The sequence below is a fragment of the Erinaceus europaeus genome, chromosome 8 (assembly GCF_950295315.1).
Source record: "Erinaceus europaeus chromosome 8, mEriEur2.1, whole genome shotgun sequence".
Lineage (NCBI taxonomy): Eukaryota > Metazoa > Chordata > Mammalia > Eulipotyphla > Erinaceidae > Erinaceus > Erinaceus europaeus.
In genome coordinates, this window is record NC_080169.1 from 112,408,299 (window position 1) to 112,432,695 (window position 24,397).

At 47.6% G+C, this 24,397-nt stretch overlaps 1 protein-coding gene across 1 annotated transcript in view; it reads right to left on the reverse strand.

Annotated features, from left to right (window-relative positions):
- KDM7A (lysine demethylase 7A) overlaps window positions 1-16,101 on the reverse strand; it is an 89,707-nt gene extending 73,606 nt beyond the window's left edge. The window contains exon 1 of the mRNA XM_060196685.1: window positions 15,760-16,101. Coding sequence (XP_060052668.1) covers window positions 15,760-15,953 — 194 coding nt within the window. The 5' untranslated portion in view covers window positions 15,954-16,101. The remainder of the gene's footprint in view (window positions 1-15,759) is intronic.
- Window positions 16,102-24,397: the final 8,296 nt, after the last annotated feature.

Genomic DNA, 24,397 nt, shown 5'->3' on the forward strand with positions numbered 1-24,397 from the left:
TGTGTGAAGTTGTAGTCCTCTTATCCTATGGTTTAGTCAATGTTTTCTTTTAAGAAATAAAAAAATTAAAAAAAAAAAAGAACAAAAGGGAAAATAAATAAAAATTTTTTAAAGTATTTCTACTTCAGTGTAAACGAGGAAGGTGAACCAGATTTGCTACAAGTTCAATTAAGTCAAAAGACTAAGACCCCTCTGTTCCAGAGCTCTCCCGCCAAGCCCCCTCCCCCCCATCCCACCCCCACACACAGCAGTAACCAGCCTGAATGCAGGGTTACAGCAGGTGACAGGTGGGCCGGCAGGGGGGGTTCTCTAACCACAGCCCCCCATGGTGGCTGCTGGCAAAGAATGCCCCTCTGCTCACTCACTGGATCACCTAGAATGTCATCCTTGTTGGTGTTCTGACTTTGTCCACACGGGCTTTTAAAATATGGGGGGAAGGGGAGGTGCCACACCTGTAGAGTGCCTATTACCTTGTACAAGGGCCCAAAGACATGAGTTCAAGCCTTCTGTGCCCCCGGGGGGCGGAGGGGAGGAGTGAACTTCACAAGCAGTAGAACAATGCTACAGGTGGTGACAGCAAAAAATATCAATAAATTAAGGGCCGTTTGGTGGCACACCTGGTTGAGCACATGTTACAGTGAGCAAGGACCCAGGTTCAAGTCCCTGGTCCCCACCTGCAGGGGTAAAGCAAGGCTGCTTTCTGTCTCTCTCCCTCTCCATCTCCCCCTCCCCTCTCAATTTCTGGCTATCTCTATCCAATAAATTAACAATAAAGATAATAAAAATCTTTAAAAGAGCTTTAAAAAATAAATACATATATTTTTAAATATATATATATATATATGGGGGCAGGGTAACGCAGCAGGTTAAGTGCACGTGGCAGGAAGTGCAAGGACCCACATTAGGATCCCAGTTCCAGGCCCCGGGTCGCCACCTGCAGGGGGAGTCGCTTCACAAGCAGTGAAGCAAGGTCTGCAGGTGTCTTTCTCTCCCCCTCTCTGTCTTCCCCTCCTCTCTCCATTTCTCTTTGTCCTATCCAACAAGGGCAACAAAAATGGGAAAAATCAGCCTCCAGGAGCAGTGGATTCATACATAGTACAGGCACTGAGCCCCAGCGATAACCCTGCAGGCAAATTTTAAAAATTGAAATATACATATATATGTATATATCTCAATAAATGAAAAGCCATCTACAGGACTCCTGGGTTATGGGGAGCACCAGGCCTCCAGGAAGCTGGGCAGCACTGTCCCTTTCCTCTCTATGGACACTGAGGTGTCCACCAGGCCCACAAGGAACTGCATCTCTCAACTTCCTGTGAGATTACAGTGAGCACTCATTTGACAACAGCTCTGACACATAACACACATGCATGTGCCAAACTGCTAACTGATAATTGGGGGTATCAGGTGTTCAAAAATCCTGTGTTTTGTATTCAAAGAAAATGTCAATTCTCAATTACAAGAGAAGCTCACAAAACATTCTAAAAGTGTTTGACTGCCCCTCCCAATAAAATACAAACCGGTTATGTTACTAATCTCTCTAACACTGGTTTTTGACGTATGAGGATCACTAAATAAATATATCCTACAGCCCCAGCAAATAACTATCTTCAGTTTTACAGTTAGTAAACTTAAGATCAACATTACATTTCAGTATCAGTGTTCTGTATGCTTCCTGACTTAATTTTTTTTAATTGGCAGATAAAAACAATTTCAAAACATATAATGCTAGGAACTTCTTATAGATGCCCAAATGCTTTTCCAGAATAAAGACACACAAAAATACATACTACAGGGAGTCGGGCGGTAGTGCAGCCAGTTAACTGCACGTGGCACAAAGCACAAGGACCGGCACAAGGATCCTGGGTCAAGCCCCTGGCTCCCCACCTACAGGGTGAAGCAGGTCTGCAGGTGTCTATCTTTCTCTCCCCCTGCCTTTCCCTCCTCTCTCCATTTCTCTCTGTCCTGTCCAACTACAACAATAAAACAACAAGGGAAACAAAAGGGAATAAATAAATAAAATATTAATAAATAAATAAATAATATATACTACAGCATTAAGTATCAAAAGAGAAAGAGATCATCAACAGAGAACCAGGCAAATGGCATTAACTCCAGAGAATAGAGTTTAATGCCGCCATTAAAAAGAAGAGAAAGACATGTATGCATATGCTGATAGGAAAAGACCTCCTAGACCTCCAAGAGAATTCAAAGCATGAAAACAAGCAAGTTACAGAACGACGCACACCTCCCCTGGGACCACGGCCCCTCACTTCTAGATGGAAACCACGGTTGGTGGGCTTAATCGCTGGGGTAAGAAGCCTTTGGGAAGGAGCTGAGAGACTTTCACTTGCCATTGTTTGAATCTTTCTATTGCTTACATTTTTATCATTTTTTTTTTAAATTGCAGGTTATATGGTCAAAGGAGACAAGAATTCTTTTAATGTCCTTTTACTTCTCTCTACTGCTAAAGTTAATGGCTAGTTTACACTAAAATTTACCTTTTAAATGATTATAGAGGATGCTAATAAGCCCAATTTTTTTTTTTTTTTTAACCAGAGCACTGCTCAGCTCTGGCTAATGGTGGTGCAGGGGGATTGAACCCGGGATCTTGGAGCCTCAGGCATGAGAGTCAGTTTGCATAACCATTATGCTATTAAGCCAGCCCCGCCCCCACCCAAAGCAAGCATTTAATTCTGCCTCTCTATACACAGGGGTCCACAGAAAGAAATAAAGAAAATTTTCTCTATATGGAAGTATCCCAGAAAACATATGAAGAAAAAAAAATAATTCAAACTTCATCGTTCTGTAATCACCAAATGAATGAATGAACAGCTGTTGGCATTCATCAGTGGCAGCTAACGTGACAAAAAGAAGCAAGCAGACAGAAGGTCTCCTGACAGAAGATCACCCACTTACTGAATGTTTCTTGGGGAAGAAAACCTGCACCTGAGCAGGTTTCTCTAGACCAAACTGGCAATGGCCAGGAAAGAGAGGATAATGTTCAAAGATACTGTCAGTATGTAAGAAGCAAAATCCACAGAGAGGAAAACAATTTCATTAACTTTACAGGGTAAGCAAGGCCTTTCTGTGACCAGTAAATTGCAGGGGAAAGGGAGCAGTGAGAAGCTGTCTAAACCAGGCTTCCCCAGCAGCGCCACTGACCAGATCTCTCCTTTCTGTGCAGGAGTTCAGCAGGATCCCACTTTGTACCTCCGCAGGTCAGCAAAACAGCCCCTTCCTGAGAAAGCGTGTCTCCAGGCATTGCCACATGTCTACCCGCCAGCCAGGAAAAAAATCCCTAAAACAGATGAAGACATACCAACTGAAGCCCACCTGTGGCCTCCTCGCTTAGATCTTGAGTCGAAATAAACAGTACAAAACGATGACACTGAAGAGACAGCTGCTACTCCGGACACTTAACTGGTGACATTACGGAATTCAGTTACTGTTTTGTGGTGAAGAAGGTATTGTAGTTTCCTCTGACCGATACATATGCTGAAAGATCCACAGCGAGAACAACACGTCACAAATCTGCTTCCCAATATCATGCAGCACAAGGCAACAAGACCATCACTGGAGTGGGGTGAAGGTTACCTCAAGTACCTAACGCAGTCCAGTCTACATGGTTAACTGCAACTTTCTCTTAAAACCAAGATTAAACTTAAAGTCACAAATACCATGGTGCTAGAATGACAACTTCAGCTCAGTGACAAACCCTGCTGGTCTGTTAAGCGAGCCTTGGGAACATTTCCACTGGCCAACCATGTAAGCTATACACTCAAGACTCCCAAACTAATCCACTGCAAAAGGCAGGCAACCACTTCTTTTTAAAGGACAAATTAAAAGAAAGGTATTCCCTGAATACCTTACACTCACAGAGTTCACAAAATATAGGTTTAGAAAACGTCACACTAGAGAAATTTCTGGGCCGTTAATACTTTAGAGAGAGCTTGAGTATATTCATTTACTTGCTTAGTGTCTGTTTCTCTAAGTCACTGATAGGAGTCTATTTTGTTTGATACTAAAATCTACCAAGGCCAGAATTTTTTTTTTTTACTTAAAGATTTTTTTCTTTTAATTTAGGTATAAAGCATTCTCAGAGGGCAACGTAAATACCCAACATGAACACAAGTATTTTTCCATGAGGTTATTCTTCACAGTAGCTAAAGAATAAAGTGCAATTAAAAAGGAAGGGGGCTTGGGTGGTAGTGCGTCGGGTTAAGCGCACATGGTGCAAACTGCAAGGACAGGTGTAAGGATCCGGGTTGGAGACCCCAGCTCCCTACCTGCAAGGAGGTCACTTCACAAGCAGTGAAGCAGATCTGCAGGTGTCTTTCTCTCCCCCTCTCTGTCTTCCCCTCTTCTCTCAATTTCTCTCTACCCTATGCAATAACAACAACAAGGGCAACAAAAAGGAAAAATAAATGGCCTCCAGGAGCAGTGGACTCAGTGCAGGCACTGAGCCCTGCAATAACCCTGGAGGCAAAGAAAAAAAAAGTTATATACTGTGGTCTGGAACTCTCAAGCTTGAGATCTTGACTTCAATCCCTGGCAGCATGTGTACCAGAGTGATGTCTGGTTCTTTCTCTCTCTCCTATTTTTCGCATGAAGAAATAAGTAAAATCTTAATAAAAACTAAAAGTGTCACTACAAAAAAAGGTTATATATTACAGGTATTGGGGGTGGGAGTTGGTTTTTATGTAGATGCTGAAGAAGTCTTCTTCAAGGGTGGGGGTAGACAGCATAATGGTTAGGCAAAGAGACTCTCATTCATGCCTGAGGCTCCAAGGTCTCAGGTTCAATCCTCATATCACCATTAGCCAGAGCTGAGCAGTGCTCTGGTTTAAAAAAAGGAAGTCTTCTTCAACAAAATTCAACATTCATTTTGGGGCAGGAAGAGTGTGTAACAGTAGCCCATAAGGACTTGCATGTGAGAGGCCCCAGGTTGGAGCCAGGGCACCACCAAATAGCAAAAGCTGAGCAGTCAAGCGCCCTCTCTCTCTCCCTCTCTCCCCCTCTCCCTCTCCTAGGTAAATTAGGGCTAAAGCCTTATTTAATGAGGAAGCATTAGAGGCATTTTCAGTACAATCAGAAACAATGCAAGGATACCCCTATCTCCTTCACTAAGCAACACACTGGTTGTGTAAGCTGTGTAATTAGATCACTCAGCAGCGTAAGTCTAGGAGGGGCAGTAAAGGTAGCTCTATTTGCCTATGATAAGGAGCTCTACTGAACTGGCAATCCAGCTCAGCCAAACAGTTCTTTCAGGAAGTCATGAAAGATCTTCCTTCAGCAAGACTTAAAAGTAACATTAGAAGATCAGGTACTGGGGGATGGGCGGTAGTGAAGCATAAGGACCAGTGTAAGGATCCTGATTCTAGCCCCTGGCTCCCCACCTGCAGGGGGGTCACATCACAGACAGTGAAGTAGGTCTGCATGTGTCTTTCCCCCTGTCTATCTCCCCTCCTCTCAATTTCTCTCTGTACTATCCAACAACAACAAAAATGGAAAAAATGGCCTCCAGGAGCAGTGGATTCGTAGTGTGGGCACTGAGGCCCAGGGACAACCCTGGAGGCAAAAAAAAAAAAAAAAAGGAAGACGATCAGGTACTGTATACTTAACAATTAGAAAGCAAATGCTCCCATTTACAACAATAACAAAAAAATTATGAATAAATGTAACACCCTATAAAATCTACATAAAGGAAAAAATTTAATGTATCTAAAAGACACAAAGTAGACTTAAGGAGACACCCCTGTTCTTGAATAGTGAATCCGCATTATAAAAATATCAGTTCTCAGGCCTGGAGAATAGCTCACTTAGACACTGTGCTGCTATGCCATGGGCACAAGCTAGGAAATTTTAGTGCTGTGGTTATTTCCATTTCTCTCTGTCCCTTTCTAAATGAAAAAGTCAGTCTAGAGCAGTTTTAAAGATAACAATAAAAAGTCAGTTCTCACAGACTAGGAGGTGGTACAGTGGATAAAATGTTGGGACTCAAAAACATAAATAAATAGGGAGTCAGGCGGTAGCACAGCGGGTTAAGCACACGAAGCGCCAAGGACGGGTTGAAGAATCTGAAGGATCCCAGTTCGAGCCCCCGGCTCCCCACCTGCAAAGGAGTTACTTCAAGAGCAGTGAAGCAGGTCTACAGGTGTCTATCTTTCCCTCCCCGTCTCTGTCTTCCCCTCCTCTCTCCATTTCTCTCTGTCCTAACAATGACGACATCAATAACAATAATAACTACAAAAATAAAAGGAAAACAAGAGAAACAAAAGGGAAAATAAATATAAAAAAATTTAAATAAATAAATGTTGGACTCTGAATATGAGGTCTTGAATTTAAGCCCTGGCATTACATGTGCCAGAGTGATGCTCTGGCTCCTCTCTTTCTCTCTCTGGTGTTAATAAATAAATGTTTTTTTTTTAAAAAAAAAAAAGTCAGTTCTCTCTAGGATCATGTATAAATGTAATGCAAGCCCAGTAGCATATCAGTAAGCTTTTTAATAACATTAGACAAGTTCATTAATTTGCTAAAATCAGATGCAAATTCATATGGGGAAAACAAATCTGGAACAATATACAGAAAAATATTGAAAACAAACAGCTACAAGGCTGGGAATAGCCTTACAAGACCCAGATTTTAAATCACACTGTAAAAAGCTTCCATAACAGCATGTTGCTGGAACATAAACAGGTCAGTGGAACCAAACAGAGATACAGAGCAGGTGGACCAGAACTTCAGCTTATGACAAAGATATCATCTCAAATGACTGGGCAAATATCAAGTTTAAAAAGTGCAGGAACACTCTGGTGGTGGGAATGTTGTGATTTAAACCCCTGTTGACATGTAATTTTGTAAAATAAAGCAAAGAAAAAAATTGCAGGAACGGAAGTCGAGCGGTAGCACAGCGGGTTAAGCGCAGGTGGCGCAAAGCACAAGGACCAGCCTAAGGATCCCAGTTCAAGCCCCCGGCTCCCCACCTGCAGGGGAGTTGTTTCAAAGGCAGTGAGGCAGGTCTGCAGGTGTCTGTCTTTCTCTCCCCCTCTCTGTCTTCCCCTTCTCTCTCCATTTCTCTCTGTCCTATCCAACAATGACAACATCAATAACAACAACAGTAATAACTACAACAATAAAACAAGGGCAACAAAAGGGAACAAATAAATATTTTTAAAATTTTTTTTAAATTATAAAAAAAAATACAGGGGCAACTAAGTAGATTATTTGAGGAGAGAAATGAATCACAACTCTACTCCATCTCATACCATATGCAAGAATAAGTTCAAAGTAAATTATTTCTAAAAAACCTAAAAAACTGAACCTCACAAATAATTAAAGAAAACAAATGTAAAATCCTCCTTAGCCCTGGGAAAGAGCCTTAGTAATTATTACTCCAACACCAAAACCAAGAAAAATTTGGAAATTATGACAACACAAACATATATTCTTTCATTTTCATGGCAAAAAAAAAAAAAAATCACCACACAAAACCAAAAAAAATAAAAACTGGGATGAAATATCTGTATATGGGGCTGGGTGGTAGTCTATCTGGTTAAGCACACACATTACTAAGCACAAAGACCTGGGTTTGAATCAACCCTCCCCACTAGTTGGGGGTCTGCTTCTCAAGTGGTGAAGCAGGTCTGCAGATGTCTTTCTTTCTCTCCCTCTATCTCACCATCCTCTCTCAATTTCTCTCAGTTTCACCGAATGAAAAATAGAAAGGGAGGGGGGAGTAGCACAGCAGGTTAAGTGCACGTGGCATGAAGTGCAAGGACCAGCGCAAGGATCCCAGTTCGAGCCCCCAGCTCCCCACCTGCAGGGGAGTCACTTCACAAGCAGTGAAGCAGGTCCCCCAATTTGTCTTCCCCTCCTCTCTCGATTTCTCTCTGTCCTATCCAGCAACAACGGAAGCAATAACAGTAATGATAACAATGGCAACAAAAACGGCCTCCTAAAAGCAAAAAAAAAAGAAAAAGAAAGAAAGGAAGGAAGGAAGGAAGGAAAAATGGCCACCAGGAGCAGTGGATTTGTTGTGCTGGCGCCAAGCCCCATAGATAATCCTGGCGGCAAAAAAATGTTTGTATATGTACTAATGTAAAACATAACGAGCCCTGAAAACTAAGGCTCAAAGGACCAAAAACCTGACAGAAGCAGAAAAAGACACAAATAAACCAATTATACTTCCCACACACAAAAAGAGAAGGAAATGATCTTCAAATATAGGAAAAACTGTTCAATCTTATTTATAATTAGAGAAATGAAGATTAAAAGAAGAAGACCATACTGATTAAAAATATAACAACACGCAATGGCAAGAATTTAGGAAACAGGTACTTTCAAACATGGCTGCTGTAGATTCCAACTTGCCCAACTATCCTTGAGGGGATTCTGGTAAATCTAACAAAACAGCATATGCACTTAGCTTTTAACTAAATGCTTCCACTTCTCTCAGTTGATCTGAAGACATACCTCCAACAGTCTGGAAATACATACACCCAGGGTTAGCCACTATTATCACTGTTTATGGTTACAAAGTACTGTAAACAATCTACATGCCCAGGCCCAAGAGGATGGGTGAGTAGCAGGGCACACTCACACAGAGGAGCTGTTAGTAAAAGGACACAGAAAGCCACATAAACTGACTTAATGTTGTTAAGTGAAATGGGGCAGTGTCATATGCTACCCTGTGAACATTCATTCACCTGCTCCTTTGTTGGAAACAGACAAGAAAACCCCCCTGGAAAGGTTAAGCCAGTAACTACAGAGACGTCTTACTGTAGACTGTAGGAGGGGTGGAAACACTGAAGGAATGAAGAGGGCATGACCCTGCAGAGCATTGCTTTTCATGTAACTGACTTCTTAGAACCACAGTGAGGTTCTACATACTGGAAATATCAGCCAACAGGGAAAAGAAACCAGGATGTAGGACGAATCCAAAGTACAGCAGAAACAGAGACCGTGACAAATAAGCCTCACTGTACAGTGAGTGAGTGACAAGGTGCACTAGAACGGGGCAAAAGCTCACCTCAGTTAACTCTGGAAACGACAATCTGACTAGAGAGCATCGGGTTAAGAGAGAAAAGTAACTGCATACAAATGGGAACATCTACCTAGCCAATGTGTACGGACAGTGCAAGCTACTTGATGTATACACATTAGGACTGAACCCCAGCTCTGCTGAAGACAATGTGAGCTGCTTCACCGTTGGCCAAAACAAGGGGTGGGTATTATAATGAACTCTGGAGTGTGGCAGACCCGAATGAAAGCTATCAGGCACATCTAACAGCTTTCAATATGCACAGCCAGAGAAGAGAGATGTCTGCTTGTGCAAGTCCTGCCCACTGAGAAGGCCAGGCAGCATGAGCCCACGGAATGCCAGAGCCTCGCTTCCAAAAGCCATTCCTCCAATACAAGGATCAAGAGCTCACACAGATGTGTGTGCAAGTCACACAACTCACCACTGCTTCCCCTGTGATTCAGGGAGGAAGCATAGTACTGATGCTGCTAATGGAAAAATAAGCAGGCAATCCAGCGGGGAATATAATGAAAGGAACTTCCCAAAGAGCCAGAAGTCTGGTACCAGCGGCCAGACCGGTGCTGAAAGGCTGCGCGTGCGTGCAGTGTTGGAGTTCACGCAGTGCAAACGCACAGAGCTGGCTTCAGCGTCGCTCCCTCTAGGCCTGTCTGTTCCTACTCTAGATCATCCAGCATAAAGGCAGCCCTCTTCTTGATGTTCAGTAGACTCAAGTTCATACCTTGGGACACTAAGAACCTACCACACAGAAACCTGCCCCAAGTCGATGGCTTCAAACAAGTGCAGAGAGCACAGTAAGCCAGGGCCTCCACAGCCTAAGCTAAGGCCCCTTGCACAGTTGCTCTCAGCAGCACATGAGGGCCGGACCATAGAAGCCTCATGCGTGAAGCACATGCAGAGAATACTCACAACCTCCTGAGATAAAGTTTCACGCCATAACAACCATAAATGGCTTTTTGTTCTCTTATGGGAAAATACATACTCACCAGTAAACTTAATGCTAAAACACTCAGACTTCATCATTAAGGGGAAATGTTCATAAAACTGATTTTAAAAATAATTCCCATCCCTAATTAAAGTCATTTCAGTAAGATGTCCATCATAGCAAGGATGAAAGCAGAGTGAAATTATCAAACTTTTCAAATAAATACTGTGTAAGTACTGGTCCCAAGGCAGTTAGTAACACTGTCAACATATAGATAGATCTGAGGATAGTAATCTGAATAAACAACATAAAAACAGACAACCCGGAGAAAAATGGCTCAGAACTTGCATGCCTGAGGCCCCAGGTTCAATCCCCAACACCATCATAAGGCAGAGCTGTGCAGCTGAACTTAGCTCACCCAGAAGAGTTCTGGTGTCTGTCTCTCTGATAAAAATAAAGCCATTTTGGTCTTAAAGGACAAAAACAACAGTACAAAGTTTACAGTCAAGTCCCAGGAGCAGTTCTGTTTAGGCCCAGGAAGCTGCACCCCAGGACAGAGTAAGGGAAGGAGAGGGACCCTCCACTGCCCAGCTGAAAAGGGAAGCCTGGGGTTAACCCAGCGGGGTCCAGTGTTGGTTCTGTGATTGGCTAGAGCCCAGAGAGTCACTTATGTCTCTGATGCTCAGATCCCTCACTACCCAATGGGGTAAGAAGAGTACTTGTCCAGCAAGACTATGAGGTCAGACGAGCTAATTAACACAGCAAAGGCAATTAGAGAGACGCCCAGCACTTGGTATAAGCATCTGGTGTCCCAACAAATCCGGGCTGCTAGAGGAAAAGCCTAAGAAGCTCCTACCCATCCATTGTTCTAGAGAGCCTCCTCTTCACAGACGCCACGGTTTTTCATTGGGGGTTTGCACCTGTACAGTCCCACAGCTCTGGATGGCCTCTTTTATAAAAAAATGTCTACCCAGTAGGAGAGACCAAGAGACAGAGACAAAAGGAGGTGAGACACCACCGCACTGCTCCACTGCTCGTAAAGCTTCCCCCTGGCATGGTGCACCTATGTGCTGGCCACGGGGGCCTGAACCCAGGTCCCTGTGTGTGGTGTCGTGTGCACTCTGCCATGGGAGCTATCTTCTAGCCTCCCAAATAAAATTCCCGTCTCCATAAACTAAGTTCTTCATTCACCTGAGCCTCAGGAAACAATTTGAACGCAAGACTCTCACCTAAATTATTTTTTAAACACTGCCTTATTTTGAATAGAGACAGAGAGGAATTGAGATGGGAGGGGTGATAGAGAGGGAGAGAAAGAAAGATACCTGCAGCACTGTTGCACAACTTGTGAGGGGACCAGGGGTTTGAACCTGGGTCCTCGTGCACTGTAATGTGCGTGCTCAACCTGGTGTGCCGCACCTGGCCTCTCACCTAGATTATCGTCACAGTCTTCTTACTGCAGCGGAACAGGAATACTACCTTTGCCTCGCTCCCATCTTCCAGCTTCCATTGACAGCCAAAGCGAGCATTTTAAAGGTTAAGTCAGGCCCAGAGGACAGCTTTGGCATGTGAGAGGACCTAGGTTCCGGCCCCCAGCACCAGGACAGGGGAGTCGTGCTGTGGTGTCTCTCCACTCTGAAATTAAAAGGTATTTTAAAAAGCCTACTGGGAGCAGTGAAATCACAGGTGCTCGGAGTTTCTGCAAGTAGGTAAAAAAGGCTAAGCAGAGGGGTCTGTGAGCCCACTCACTGAGCACAAGCTAAGCTATATTTGCTGTGATGCCTCCTGGCAGGCCCACCACAGCTCTGCCCCCAATGCCCCAGCTAGCTCTCCCCCACCACCACTATTTCTTGCTGCACACAGCATGCTCTCAGCACACTTATCTATCTGCAGAGCTCCTGCCCCAGCCAGAGTGTCACAAGAGCAAAGACTTGTCTGGATTCACAACTGAGTATGGGGGACTCCAGGCCACAGCCAGCATCATACCCAATGACATAGCACACCAAAGGCAACAAGAGACAGATGTCAAGAGACCGGCTACATGGGAAAGTACGTCACTCTGTGAAGTCTGAAGTGACTGAAGCACACTTTAAACAGGCAGCTCCGTCAGTCTGTCTACACTCAGGCATGTATGTGGGCACCTCGGAAGCTGCCCCGGACAATCCACCCACAAGGCCACGCCCGGCTGATGTCTGACAGCCAGTCCTGCCTGTACTTGAACTTCAGAGGCAGACAGTGTGGGTTCCATGCCCAGGAGCCTCCCCGCCTGCCCTGCCCCGTGTTCTCTGCCAGCGCCGAAGAGCTTCCCGGTTCCTAACCATACCACACAATCAGCCACATTTCGGTCGTGACAGCGGGCAACAGCAGGAACACTACTGCCGTGAATGGTTTTAGGCGTGTCTTTTGGTGGAAATATTTACCTGCCTGCAGACTGGCCAAGTTTTTTGTCTGGCTGGGTTGGTCTGGGGGGACACAGGGTTGGGGAACAGGGTAGCTAATAATACTCTGATGAGTGAGGCTTTGGGGGCCTGGGAGCACAAACTGGAATAACCTTTCTGGAGGACAATCTGGCAAGAGGCACGAGAAGCCTAAAAATATCTGTACCCTGTGACTAATAATTCTGCCTCAAGAAAACTTCTTACTGAGTACTTCCATGTGCCAGATCCTCTTCTAAGTGTTTTACGTGGACTAACTCATGTGTCTTGTTCTAAGGAAGTAACGGAGGCTCTCACAATGGTTGGTTTAAAGGGGTGTCGACAGTCCATCACTAGGAAATAACAAGGAAACGGAGGTAAGGTAAGTAAGAGGGGGTGGCTTCTACATGGCATTTCGATGAAATGAGACACTAATCAACCACTGACAGTGTTTTCAAAGAACATCAGAGAGGTAGAAAAAATACCCATTAATGGAAGCAGTGAGTTAATAGCAGGATGCAGAGAATGAATTCCGATTCTATTTTTAAAAGATGTATGCTAAAACAGTAGTTTCTGCAAGACATTCATACACACTCTTGCTTTCTAAATTTTTCTCTTATTTTGTCAGTCAGGAAAAAAAAAAAAAATGTGACTGCAAAGACAAATATCCAGACAGGAAGACAGAAGACACTGAATTCCAATGAGTGAAGATAAGGGTTCATTTTGCATGGGACAATGGAAGAGCACTAGAAGAGTCATGGGGGGGGGGGGGTGGTGACAGTCAGGAAAACTCCACTGTCACCTTCCACCAAGGACTCAGCTGGAGGAGGAGTCCCATCTCGCAGCTGGGAGGAGCTTTGCTTCGAGCATCCTTTGGCAACCTCTCACAGCCCCCAAGGTATCAATTACATCTCCCGCCCTGGCACAAGCTCTCTGGCCTCTCGATCACTGATGGGTGGGAATTCCCAAACACCAGGGATGCCCTCCCAGCTCAGCTCCTTGAGCCGGGACTAAGTTGCTTCCATCACCCCCTGACCCCGCACAGGCCTTTCCTCCCCATCAGGACACAGCAGGCTCGAAACATTTTAGAATTCCAGGCACAGGGAACCCCAAAACCACTGACTCCTTGGAAAAACAAACAAACAAACTATCCTCCCTCAAGATGGCCCAGCCAGACCACAGGAGCTGAGCACAGGGTTCCCAGGCAGGCAGGCAGACAGGCAGGCAGGCAGGGTCAGCAAGGACACTGGCTTAATAGTTAACGCAGACACATTTCATGAAGAGGGGGAAGGCTACTCTCTCATGTCATGGGACAGCAAACATCGGAGTATACCGGCCGGCCGGGACGCAGACAGCCCCCAAGTCACCAGCCATCCAGCCATGCACTAAGAGCACCCGGAGGTGTGGGACTCTCCCTGCTTTCACTGCTTGCCTAACTTTCCACTTACGAGCCACTTCCAATTCTCTAGAACTGCTGATTTAAAAACAACAACACAACTCAGTCACTTCCACTTTAGGAAGTGACACAAGGTGTGAGAAGCGGAGCACAGCTTGCTGTGGTCCTGACTGAAAGTCCTTTTATTGTCCTATTTTTCTCTCAGCTTCTACTGACAAACCCATACGTGGACACTAAAAGATCCACCGCCAGCGGGGGGTGGCGCTTCTCTGGATGTGAAATCACGTCAGAAGAAGCAAGAATAAAGCTCTAGTCTACCACACCTTCTCACTACACAAGGGAACACATCTCTTATGTAACTGAGAGAGTGAAGAAAAAAAAAAAAAAGGAAGGAAGGAAGGTAGGGAGAGAGGCAGGAAGGGAAAGGGAGAGCAAGGGTTTGCAAAATCACCAACGTGTGGGTTTGATGTAGGGTAGCCTAGACTTGGGCACAGTCACTTAGACTCCAGGTAGCTGGGAACAGAGAACTGAGACGAGACTGGCAAGATTTGGTTGTCTTCACATATCCGCTCTCCGGAGACTCAAAAACTACAGTAAGACCTCGGTACTGGAGTAATTAAAGGGGGGGGGATAATAAAGAAAAGAGAAATAGCAACTTTGTACAACTGGCCGGCGGTGTGTGCGGCAGGGCCGTAGCCCAGCCCCCAAGCAGGGCCCGGCCAGTAGAGGACAGAGTGGCACCGGGGCAGGGGCAGGGGCAAGGGCAGGGCCAGGGCCGGCAGCCGCTGCAGCTGTCACCGCCAAGCCACCTGAAAGCGGGGCGCGACGGCCGGCGGCAGCTGGGTGCAGGCGGCTTTCTCGGCGGGGCCAGCAGAGGGAGACTGAGGCATCTGGCCTGGTCGTGTGAGCGGCTGTGAAATGGGGGGGGGGGGTATTTAAATGTCCTGCTGTCAATCAAAGGACACTTCCGACAATCTCGGTCCCCAGATCGGCCGGCGCCCCAGCGCAGGCTCCCGTCCCGACCCCGCAAGGCGGCCCGCGGCAGGAGGGGGCTGAGGCGGGAGGGACCTGCCTCACCCTGGGGTGGCCGCAGGCTCGGCCACGACACCCAAATAAGGACTTGGGGAGCCCGGCCCCAACTAGTTTCTTTGTTTAAATGCCTGCGGATCCCTCCCACGCCGGAGTCAAGAGGCTGCGGCGCCGCCCTTGGGGAGCCTCACACTTTGATTACAAAACACACGAGCCGGTGGCGGGGCGGGGCGGGGCGGGGCGGGGCGAGGCGGGGCGGAGCGGAGGGGGGCTCCCGGGACGTCAAGCGGCCCCCGCGTCCCCGGGTCCCCGCCGCCCGCCCGCGGGCACGGAAAGTTGGCCGGGCCCCGCACCCCGAGCCCCCCGCGCTGTCACTGCCCCCCGAGGGGGCCCCGGGCCCGACACTCCCGGGAAAGTTTGCACCGCGACCGTCGCAGGGGGGAAACCGGCGACCGGGCGCCGTCCCCGCTGCCCACGCCATCCGCTGCGTCCCGGGACGGGGGTGTCTGGGGGACCCGCGCCCCAACTTCCGACAGGCGTCGGAGAAGTCCCGGGGAGCGCCTCATCTGTTGCTCCGGGCACCCGGCGGAGCCCCCGCCCCCGTCCCCGCGCCCCGGGCCCGGGTTCCCCGTCCCCGCGAAGTTTGAGGACCAGCCGGGCCGGGCCGGGCCGCGGAGGGGAGCCCCCGCCCGCCGACAGGGCGGCTGGGCGGCCCGAGAGTCCGGCCCGGGAGCCCCGCGGCGCTGCTGCTGCTCCGGCCGCCTCCCCGGCCCGGTCCCTCAGCCAACTTCGCGGCCGGCCCCCTTTGTTCCCGGGCGCTGTGGCGACTGTCCGCCGGCCGCCCGGCCCCCGCGACCGCCGGCGTCCCGCGTGTCCGCCGCCCGGGGCCGGGGCTCGGCGCGGGCCGGGCGGGCTGAGGCGGCCGGGCGGCGGGCGCGGGGCCGGGGGCTCTGTTTACCTGCCGTGGAACCAGTCCTTGCACACGTCGCACTCGATCATGAAGCGGCTCACGTCGTACGGCTGGCGGCACACACAGTACACCGGCGGGGGCGGCGGGGGCGCCGAGGCCCGGCCCGGGGCCGCCACCGACACGGCGGCCGCGGCGGCCCCGGCTGCTGCTCCCGCGGCCACCGCCGCCGCCGCTCCGGCCATCTTTAAAACACACACACACACACACACACGCTCGCTCGCTGCTGCTGCGCCCGCCGACTGGAGCGAGCCAGCCGCCTGGCAGCGCCGCCTCCCGCAGCAGCCGGAGCAGCAGCCGCGGCGGCGGCGGCGGCGGCGGCGGCGGCGGCGGCGGCAGCGGCGGCGGCGGCAGCGCCTCAGTGCGCGCGCGCGGGGGGCGGGGGATGGGGGGCGGGGGGCGGGGGAGAGCAGGGGGAGAGTGGCGGCGCGCGCACATCGCGCGCACATCGCGCGCACATCGCGCGCACATCGCGCGCACATCGCGCGCACATCGCGCGCACATCGCGCGCACGTCCCGCGAGTGCTCTCCCCACCCCGGCCCCCCCAGCCAGGCTCCTTCCGGCGGCGCTCGCGCGGGCCCGGCCGTCTCGCACACGTCGTCCCGCCGCGGCCGCGCGCGCCTCGCTCCCGTCGCTGAAGGGCTCGCGGGGGCGGGGGAGGCGGAGGCGCTCTGAGGACACGGGCGACAGCGCCGAGCGCGGCTCCGGGAGAGGAGGAGGAACCGGCGGCGGGAGTCTCGGAGCCGCCGGCGGCTCGGGGAGTTCCTGAGCTCGAGGAAGCGGCGCCCGTTCTGGGCGGAGGGGAGCCTGGAAGTTAGCGCCTCGCCGAGGTGTCCCGGGCCCTGCGCGCCGCCTCGGCCCCCTCCAGCGGCTGGGGGTCCCGGGGGCCGTGCCAGCTTGGCCGGCGACCCACCGGTTCCCGCCGGGCCGATAAGGGCTCAGCTGTCAGCGCGATGAAGTCAGGCACCCGGCACCCGCGAGAGGGGCGCTGCTAACGCCGCACGAAGACTGGATCCGCTAGTAATAACAACAATAAGAAAGAAAAGCAGAAATGCATGGGGCCCGGGAGGTAGCTCTGCTGGAGTCCACAGAACTTGCGTGGCAGGAGACCCCTGCACTGCATATGCCAGAGCTGAGTGGTGCTGGCGTCCAAGTAGATAAAACAAAAGTATAAAAACTGTTTAGCACAGACCCGGGGGGCGTGGATCCACCTGCCAACGCCCTTGTCCAGACCTCCCACCTTCTGCACCCAAAAAAGAATTTTGCTCCATACTTGCAGAGGGTGAGGAATCATAGGGGGAGATGACCAGGGGCTCTGAACTCCCGACTCCATCAGGACCTGGAGAGAGAAGAGGGGGAAAGGAAGGACATGTGGAAGTAGTGACAGGTGTTACTAAGGTGACTTAGAAGGGGAGAGAATGGGGTCAGGCGGTGGCGCACCTGGTTAAGCGCGGGCACACTACTGCGCACAAGAACCCGGGTTCAAGCCCCCGGTTCCCACCTGCAGGGGGAAAGCTTCATGAGTGGTGAGGCAGGGCTGCAGGTGTCTCTCTCTGTCTCTCTCCCTTTCTGTCTCCCGTTCCCCCTCTCAATTTCTCTCTGTCTCTATCCAACAATAAATCAATCAATAAGTTTTTATATGTATTTATTTAGTTTCCCTTTGGCTGGCCTTGTTGTTTTTTCATTGTTGTTGTAGTTATTATCGTTGTTATTGATGTCGTCATTGTTGGCTAGGACAGAGAGAAATGGAGAGAGGAGGGGAAGACAGGGAGGAGGAGAGAAAGACAGACACCTGCAGACCTGCTTCACCGCCTGTGAAGGGGGGGGGGGGGGGCTCCAACCAGGATCCTTAGGCTGGTCCTTGTGCTTCGCGCCTCGTGCGCTTTACCGCCCGACTCCCAAATAATTTTTTTAATATTTATTTATTTATTTATTCCCTTTTGTTGCCCTTGTTGCTTTGTTGTTGTAGTTATTGTTGTTGTTGATGATGTCGTTGTTGTTGGGTAGGACAGAGAGAAATGGAGAGAGGAGGGGAAGACAGAGAAGGGGAGAGAAAGATTAGACACCTGCAGACCTGCTTCACTGCTTGTGAAGCGACTCCCCTGCAGGTGGCGAGCTGGGGGCTCGAACCGGGGTCCTTATGCTGGTCCTTGCACTTTGCACCATGTGCGCTTAACTCGCTGGGCTACTGCCGGACTCCCCCAAATAAATATTTTTAAAAGACCTTGAAAAAAAATAGAGAAGACAGTACCAAAAGGGGGGGCAAAGATATAGATAGATAGATAGATAGATAGATAGAGAAACAATCCTCAATCTACATCTGTTTCTTGGGAGAAACACTGCAGTTTGCACTGGAGGGACTGGGGACACAGAACTCTGTCAGTGGGGATGGTGTGGAATTGTACCCCTATTATCTAGTATTTTGTGAATCAATATTAAATCATTAATTTAAAAAACTTCAACAGGGACTGGGTAGGGGTATACTCAGTTGAGCACATGTTACCATGCACAAGGACCAAGGCTCATGTCTCAGCCCCCACCTGTGGGGGTGAGTTTCAGGAGCAATAAAGCAGTGCCATGCGTGTCTGTCTGTCCTCTTTGTCTCCCTTCCGTATCAGTTTCGCCATCTCTATCTGTTAAGTGAATGAATAAAATAAAATAAAACCTGATAACAAGGGCCCAGGAAGTAGCACCATGAGTAGAGCTCTGAACTTGAAAGCATGAGGTCCTGAGTTTGATCCCCAGCAACCCATGTGCCAGTGATGCTCTGGTTCATGTTATCTATCTATCTCTTTATCTATCTTATATAAATAAATACCATTAAAAAGTGACTAAAGACTAAAATAAAATAAGAAACCCCTTTTTAGGGGCCAGACCACATCTCCCTCTCCCCATTTCTCTCCTGTCATATAAAATAAATCTTTAAATGTGCTAACAAGGGAGTAGGGCAGTAGCACAGCGGGTTGAGCCCACATGGCGCAAAGCTCAAGGACCGAGTAAGGATTCCGGTTCAAGCCCCCGGCTCCCCACCTGCAGGGGACTTGCTTCACAGGCAGTGAAGCAGGTCTGCAGGTGTCTATCTTTCTCTCCCCCTCTCTTTCTATTTCTCTCTGTCCTATCTAACAACAACAATAATAACTATAACAACAATAAAAAGACAACAAGGGCAACAGGGAAAATAAATAAGAAATAAAACATTTTTTAAATGCTAACAACTATTGAATAGAGTGCCTTAAAATCATAACCACACTAAGGATTATTGGATTAGATATTTGCAGCTGGATTTCATAAGTGTTTCTATTGTGGGGAAAAAGACCACGACTATGTAATATTTGTGTCCAGTTAATCTGGCCAGCCCCAGGCAGAGGACAGATCACCTACTGACAAAAGCCACTGAGTAACTCACCTACAGTCTCCTGGATCAGAGCTGGAAGTAAAGTTCAAGTTTCCTGATGTTCATCCCACCTTTTCCCATACCTCTGGCTGGCAGGTGCCTCATGGAGAAAGAAACACCTGCATATCAGAGTGGGCTGCAGAATGAAGGGATTTGGAAGCTTTCTGCTGGAGAGGAAAGTTACTAGTAACCGTAGGATATGCTTCTATCGGGAGTTGGGCAGTAGCACAACAGCTTAAGTGCACATGGCACAAAGCGCAAGGACCAGCAGAATGATATGCCTCCATCATGGTAGACTGGAGGAGGGGAAAGAGCCCGGCTCTCACACTTAGAGCCTGTGTTATATAGAAGCTGGCCAGCCCTGGGCAAGTCACTCCATTTCTGTTGCATTTGAGCCTTGATGGATATTAATACCCACTTCCACTATCTTTCCAAGACTTTACAACTACAAATGTGATATTGTTTGGCTGGTTAACTTGGTTTGGTCTTTTCTGGTGCTAGTGGTAAATTCCAGGGCTTTCCACATATGTATGCTTTTTAAAAAAATATTTATTGATGTGGTCCTGGAGGTGGCACAGTGGATAAAGCATTGGATTCTCAACCATGAGGTCCTGAGTTCGATCCCCGGCAGCACATGTACCAGAGTGATGTCTGGTTCTTTCTCTCCTACCTTTCTCATGAATAAATATATAAATTCTTTAAAATATATATTTATTGGGAGTTGGGCGGTAGCACAGCAGGTTAAGTGCACGTGGCGCAAAGCACAAGGACCTGTGGAAGGACCCTGGTTCGAGCCCCCGGCTCCCCACCTGCAGGGGAGTCGCTTCACAGGCGGTGAAGCAGGTCTGCAGGTGTCTGTCTTTCTCTCCCCCTCTCTGTCTTCCCCTCCTCTCTCCATTTCTCTCTGTCCTATCCAACAATGACGACATCAATAACAACAACAATAATAACTACAACAACAATAATGACAAGGACAACAAAAGGGAAAAAATAAATATAAAACATATATATATATACACACATATATATATATATATTTATTGGGAGTCGGGCGGTAGTGCAGCAGGTTAAGTGCACGTGGTGCCAAGCATAAGGACCAGCTCAAGGATCCCGGTTCGAGCCCCCGGCTCCCCACCTGCAGGGGGTTTCGTCACAGGTGGTGAAGCAGGTCTGCAGGTGTCTATCTTTCTCTCCCCCTCTGTCTTCCCCTCTTCTCTCCATTTCTCTCTGTCCTATCCAACAATGACGACATCAATAACAACAACAATAATGACAAGGACAACAAAAGGGAAAAAAATAAATATAAAATATATATATACATATATATATATATATTTATTTATTTATTTATTGGGAGTCGGGCGGTAGTGCAGCAGGTTAAGTGCACGTAGTGCCAAGCATAAGGACCAGCTCAAGGATCCCGGTTCGAGCCCCCGGCTCCCCACCTGCAGGGGGTTTCGTCACAGGTGGTGAAGCAGGTCTGCAGGTGTCTATCTTTCTCTCCCCCTCTGTCTTCCCATCCTCTCTCCATTTCTCTCTGTCCTATCCAGCAACAACTAACATCAATAACTACAACAATAAAACAACAACAACAATAACTACAACAATAAAACAACAACAACAATAAAACAACAAGGGCAACAAAAGGGAATGAATAAATAAATATTAAAATATTTATTTATTTATTTACTTTGAGTAAGGAGAGAAATTAAAAGGGAAGGGGGAGGCAGAAAGAGAGACACAGAAGTGTCTCACAGGAGGGAGATAGTCAAAATTACTACATTGGAGTCATAATGAGAAGGGCATCCACGGAAGGAAAAATACGGGTGGGTTTCTCTTGGGCCCCATGTCCACACAGGCAGCAGCCTGAATGGGAGATGGGTGACAGACAATTTGCTTTCCTGAGGCTCTGAAGTCACAGGTTCAGTCCCCCAGCCACCATAAACCAGAGCTGAGCAGTGCTCTGGTAAACACACATACACACAAGGGTTACCCCAGTCAGTAAATGTAGTCAACAAAGTGGGAGCTTGCTTACTGTTGAAGAAGAGACTTGCAAGTATGAGGAAAAGGTTAGATGAACTGGTAGTTCCTCTCTGTGATGGACTAAACAGAAACTGAGTAAGTGCATACAGCCTGTCTGCTGAGAGGGCCTGGGAGCAGCAACCAGAAAACACAGCCAGCCTAGACCTCCGCTTCTAAGTATCATTCCCCCCATCATTCTTCTGCTCAGAAAAATGACTGATTCCAGGACTGGGAAACAATGAGTCTGGAGTTTCTGGTTGTGCCAGATAATAAGACGTGCTCATAAAGTAGTAAGGCCAGCTTGTATCCCACCAACCACACCTGAGACAACATTGAACTTCAAAATAAAAAATGACAGGGTGGGGAAAGCATAATGATTCTGCAAAAAGACTTTCATGTCTAAGGCTCCAAAGTCCCAGGTTCAATCCTTAGCACACCCAAAAGCCAGAGCTTAAGTAATGATATGGTCAATTTCTCTCCCTTCCTCTCTCCCTCTCCCTCTCCCTCTCCCTTTTCCTCTCTGCTTCTCTCTCTCATTAAAATAAAAATATTTTTAAAATAATAATAATGTATTATAACTCATCTAATAACTTAGGAAAACCAGACAGACACAAATGTAGAGAAGGTGAAAGTTTGAAAGGGAGTTGCATGTTTATGGGGTTTCAAAAGCATGTCTCCCCAATGCTTATTAATTACAAAGGAAACTAGAGTGACTTTGGAGCAGAGAAGCTTGGCAGACACCAGCTTAATCAGGTGACCCAGTGCCATAGTAATGGAACGATGGAAAGTATTGAGAGGCTAACACCTGATAGGCTTCCGGGAGAAGAACACCAGTATTGCTTCTGTGCAGTCCTACTTGGTCTGCTTAGTTGAAGCTTCGGAAGGAAAGATATCGAGTTTTGAAAGTACATCAGAAAATCAGCAACTATGACCAGCAAGATGACTCAGTAGATAGAGGGCATCCTTAGAATGTCATGTTCCTTGCATATAACAGTCACGCTCTGGTCACTCTCTCATAAAGATCCATCCAGTTTCAAAAAAATCAACAGTGAAAGCATGAGACATACAAATCTATAAGGGAGGCTTAAAGAAATTATAAACACGGAGACTCTGTCTCGAGAAGGGATGACAGTTGGACCTCTGCAGAATGTCACTTTTCTGTGACAAGTTCCAGACATTATGACAGAGAGCATGGGCTTGGATTTCACAGTCTACTGTCTCAGTGACAACACACTGACGATTGGGCTTTAGTTTTCTCATTTTAACGGGAGTGATAGAATATCTCCTTCATGGGCTTGAGAGCATTGAATGAGATAACGAAGTGTAGGCCACAGTTCTTAGTAAATAGTAGCCCACAGAGCTGCTAGCTATAACTTGGGATAATTTTTACTTGCTTATAAATAATCACAGAGGGCCAAGCAGCACCTAAGAGATTAGGAGAGGGGGCTGAAAGAGTACTATGCCCCCCCAAATAAGAATTTCAGAAAGACAGAGTCTTAAACACACCCAGCTCCAGACTGGTATTAATTGATAAGACAAAGGGGTGTCCCCTTGCCTGTCTGCTTTGCGGAGACTTCAGTAGTTCTACCACTGAGCCACTGCCCTGATCATGAGTAATTTCTGAAAAAACTTTTTTTTGTTGTTAGCACTTAATGCTGCTTTGGGATTTTTTGGATAGAGACAGAAAGAAATTGAGCAGGAAGGAGGAGAGAGAGAGAGAGAGAGAGAGAGAGATGTAGAGAAAGAGACTGTTTCACCACTCATGAAGCTTTCTCCCTGAAAGTGAGGACTAGGGGCTTGAACAGGGTCCTTGCACATTGTAACTGGGTGCACCACTGCCTGGCCCCAACTGAAAATTGTTCATAATAGTTAAAATCCACTGCTTTTAAGTGTAGTGTTTAGAGCATAGTGTTTTCAAAGATTGTGTTCCTCTGGGGTGTCTAGAAGTGCGTGTTTGTTGATTCCTTGTCCTTTGAAGCTCAGTAGCACATTTTCTTATAATGTTGCCTTCTAGAGCTACACTTGTCTTCCAGAAATTGAAGTGCAGGAACCATTACTTTGTCAAACTTATAGCCCCGATGGCTTATGAACGAGGAGACTTGGTCCTTCTAAGCAGTAATAGGGAGGGGCATGTTTTGATATGTACATATCCAGAGTCCCTTAAGCACTAGAGCCATGTCCCCAGCCCTCAGGCCCTTACTTCTCTCCCTCTCTCTCTCTCTTAAATAAAATAAGTTGAATATTTAAAAAAAAAGAATACCTGAACAATGCATAGACTTTAATTGCTGATACTATCCACATGGTTCACCATAGAATGTGTACCAGACAAGTGCAGAGAGGGACCTTAGTACCCTCATATGAAAGCTTTGGATGACCTGCTTAACTTTTTGGTAAATCTAAACTCATTCTAAACCAGAGAAACAACATAGTGGTTACACAAAAATATCCTCAAGATCCCTGATGCTCAGAGGTCCCAGGTTCAATCACTGGCACCAGCGTGGCATAATCCCTGGCACCAGCTTGGCAATGACCTTGTCAAAATAAATAGATTAATAAAATAATAAAGTGGTCAAAAAACACCTATTTAAAATGAAACAAAAGGCTGAGTTGTCAGGGTTCTAATGCTCAGAGCTGTGTCATAATCATCAAAGCTCTGAACTGCTGTGTGCTTCTGGCTTATCGAAACGCTGATGTGGACGTTACCCACTAGATCCTGGTCCTGTTCTGAGCTCCCTGGCACTGCCATGCAGCTGAGGAAGATATGTCTGGTGGCATGAGCAGTATAATATTGATAAAGTCTGGCAACATGCCTGTCTTTGTATATACCTGGTGTTAGACTCAGGGGGTAGCTAAACGTATTTATTATTCTTAGAGACTTATTTATTTGTTAATGAAGAAACATTGAAAGAGAACAAGGGCATCACTCTAGCATAGGAGGTGTCAGGGTTCAATCTCATGACTGCAAGTCCTGTGCTTTACCGCTATATCACCTGCTAGCTGCCGAGGCTGGCTAAACGTGTGAGTAGAGTAAAACTTACTCAACCACCCATCGACTTGTGCATGTCTACTGGAAACATAAGGTAGTTACTAAGAACAGGGCACTGGGATATTTGTCTTAGATGTGTTCTCTCCTTAAAAGACACAAACAAGGGATGGGGGCGGGCAATAGCACATCCAATTGGGCACACACTTTTTCATGTGCAAGGACCTGA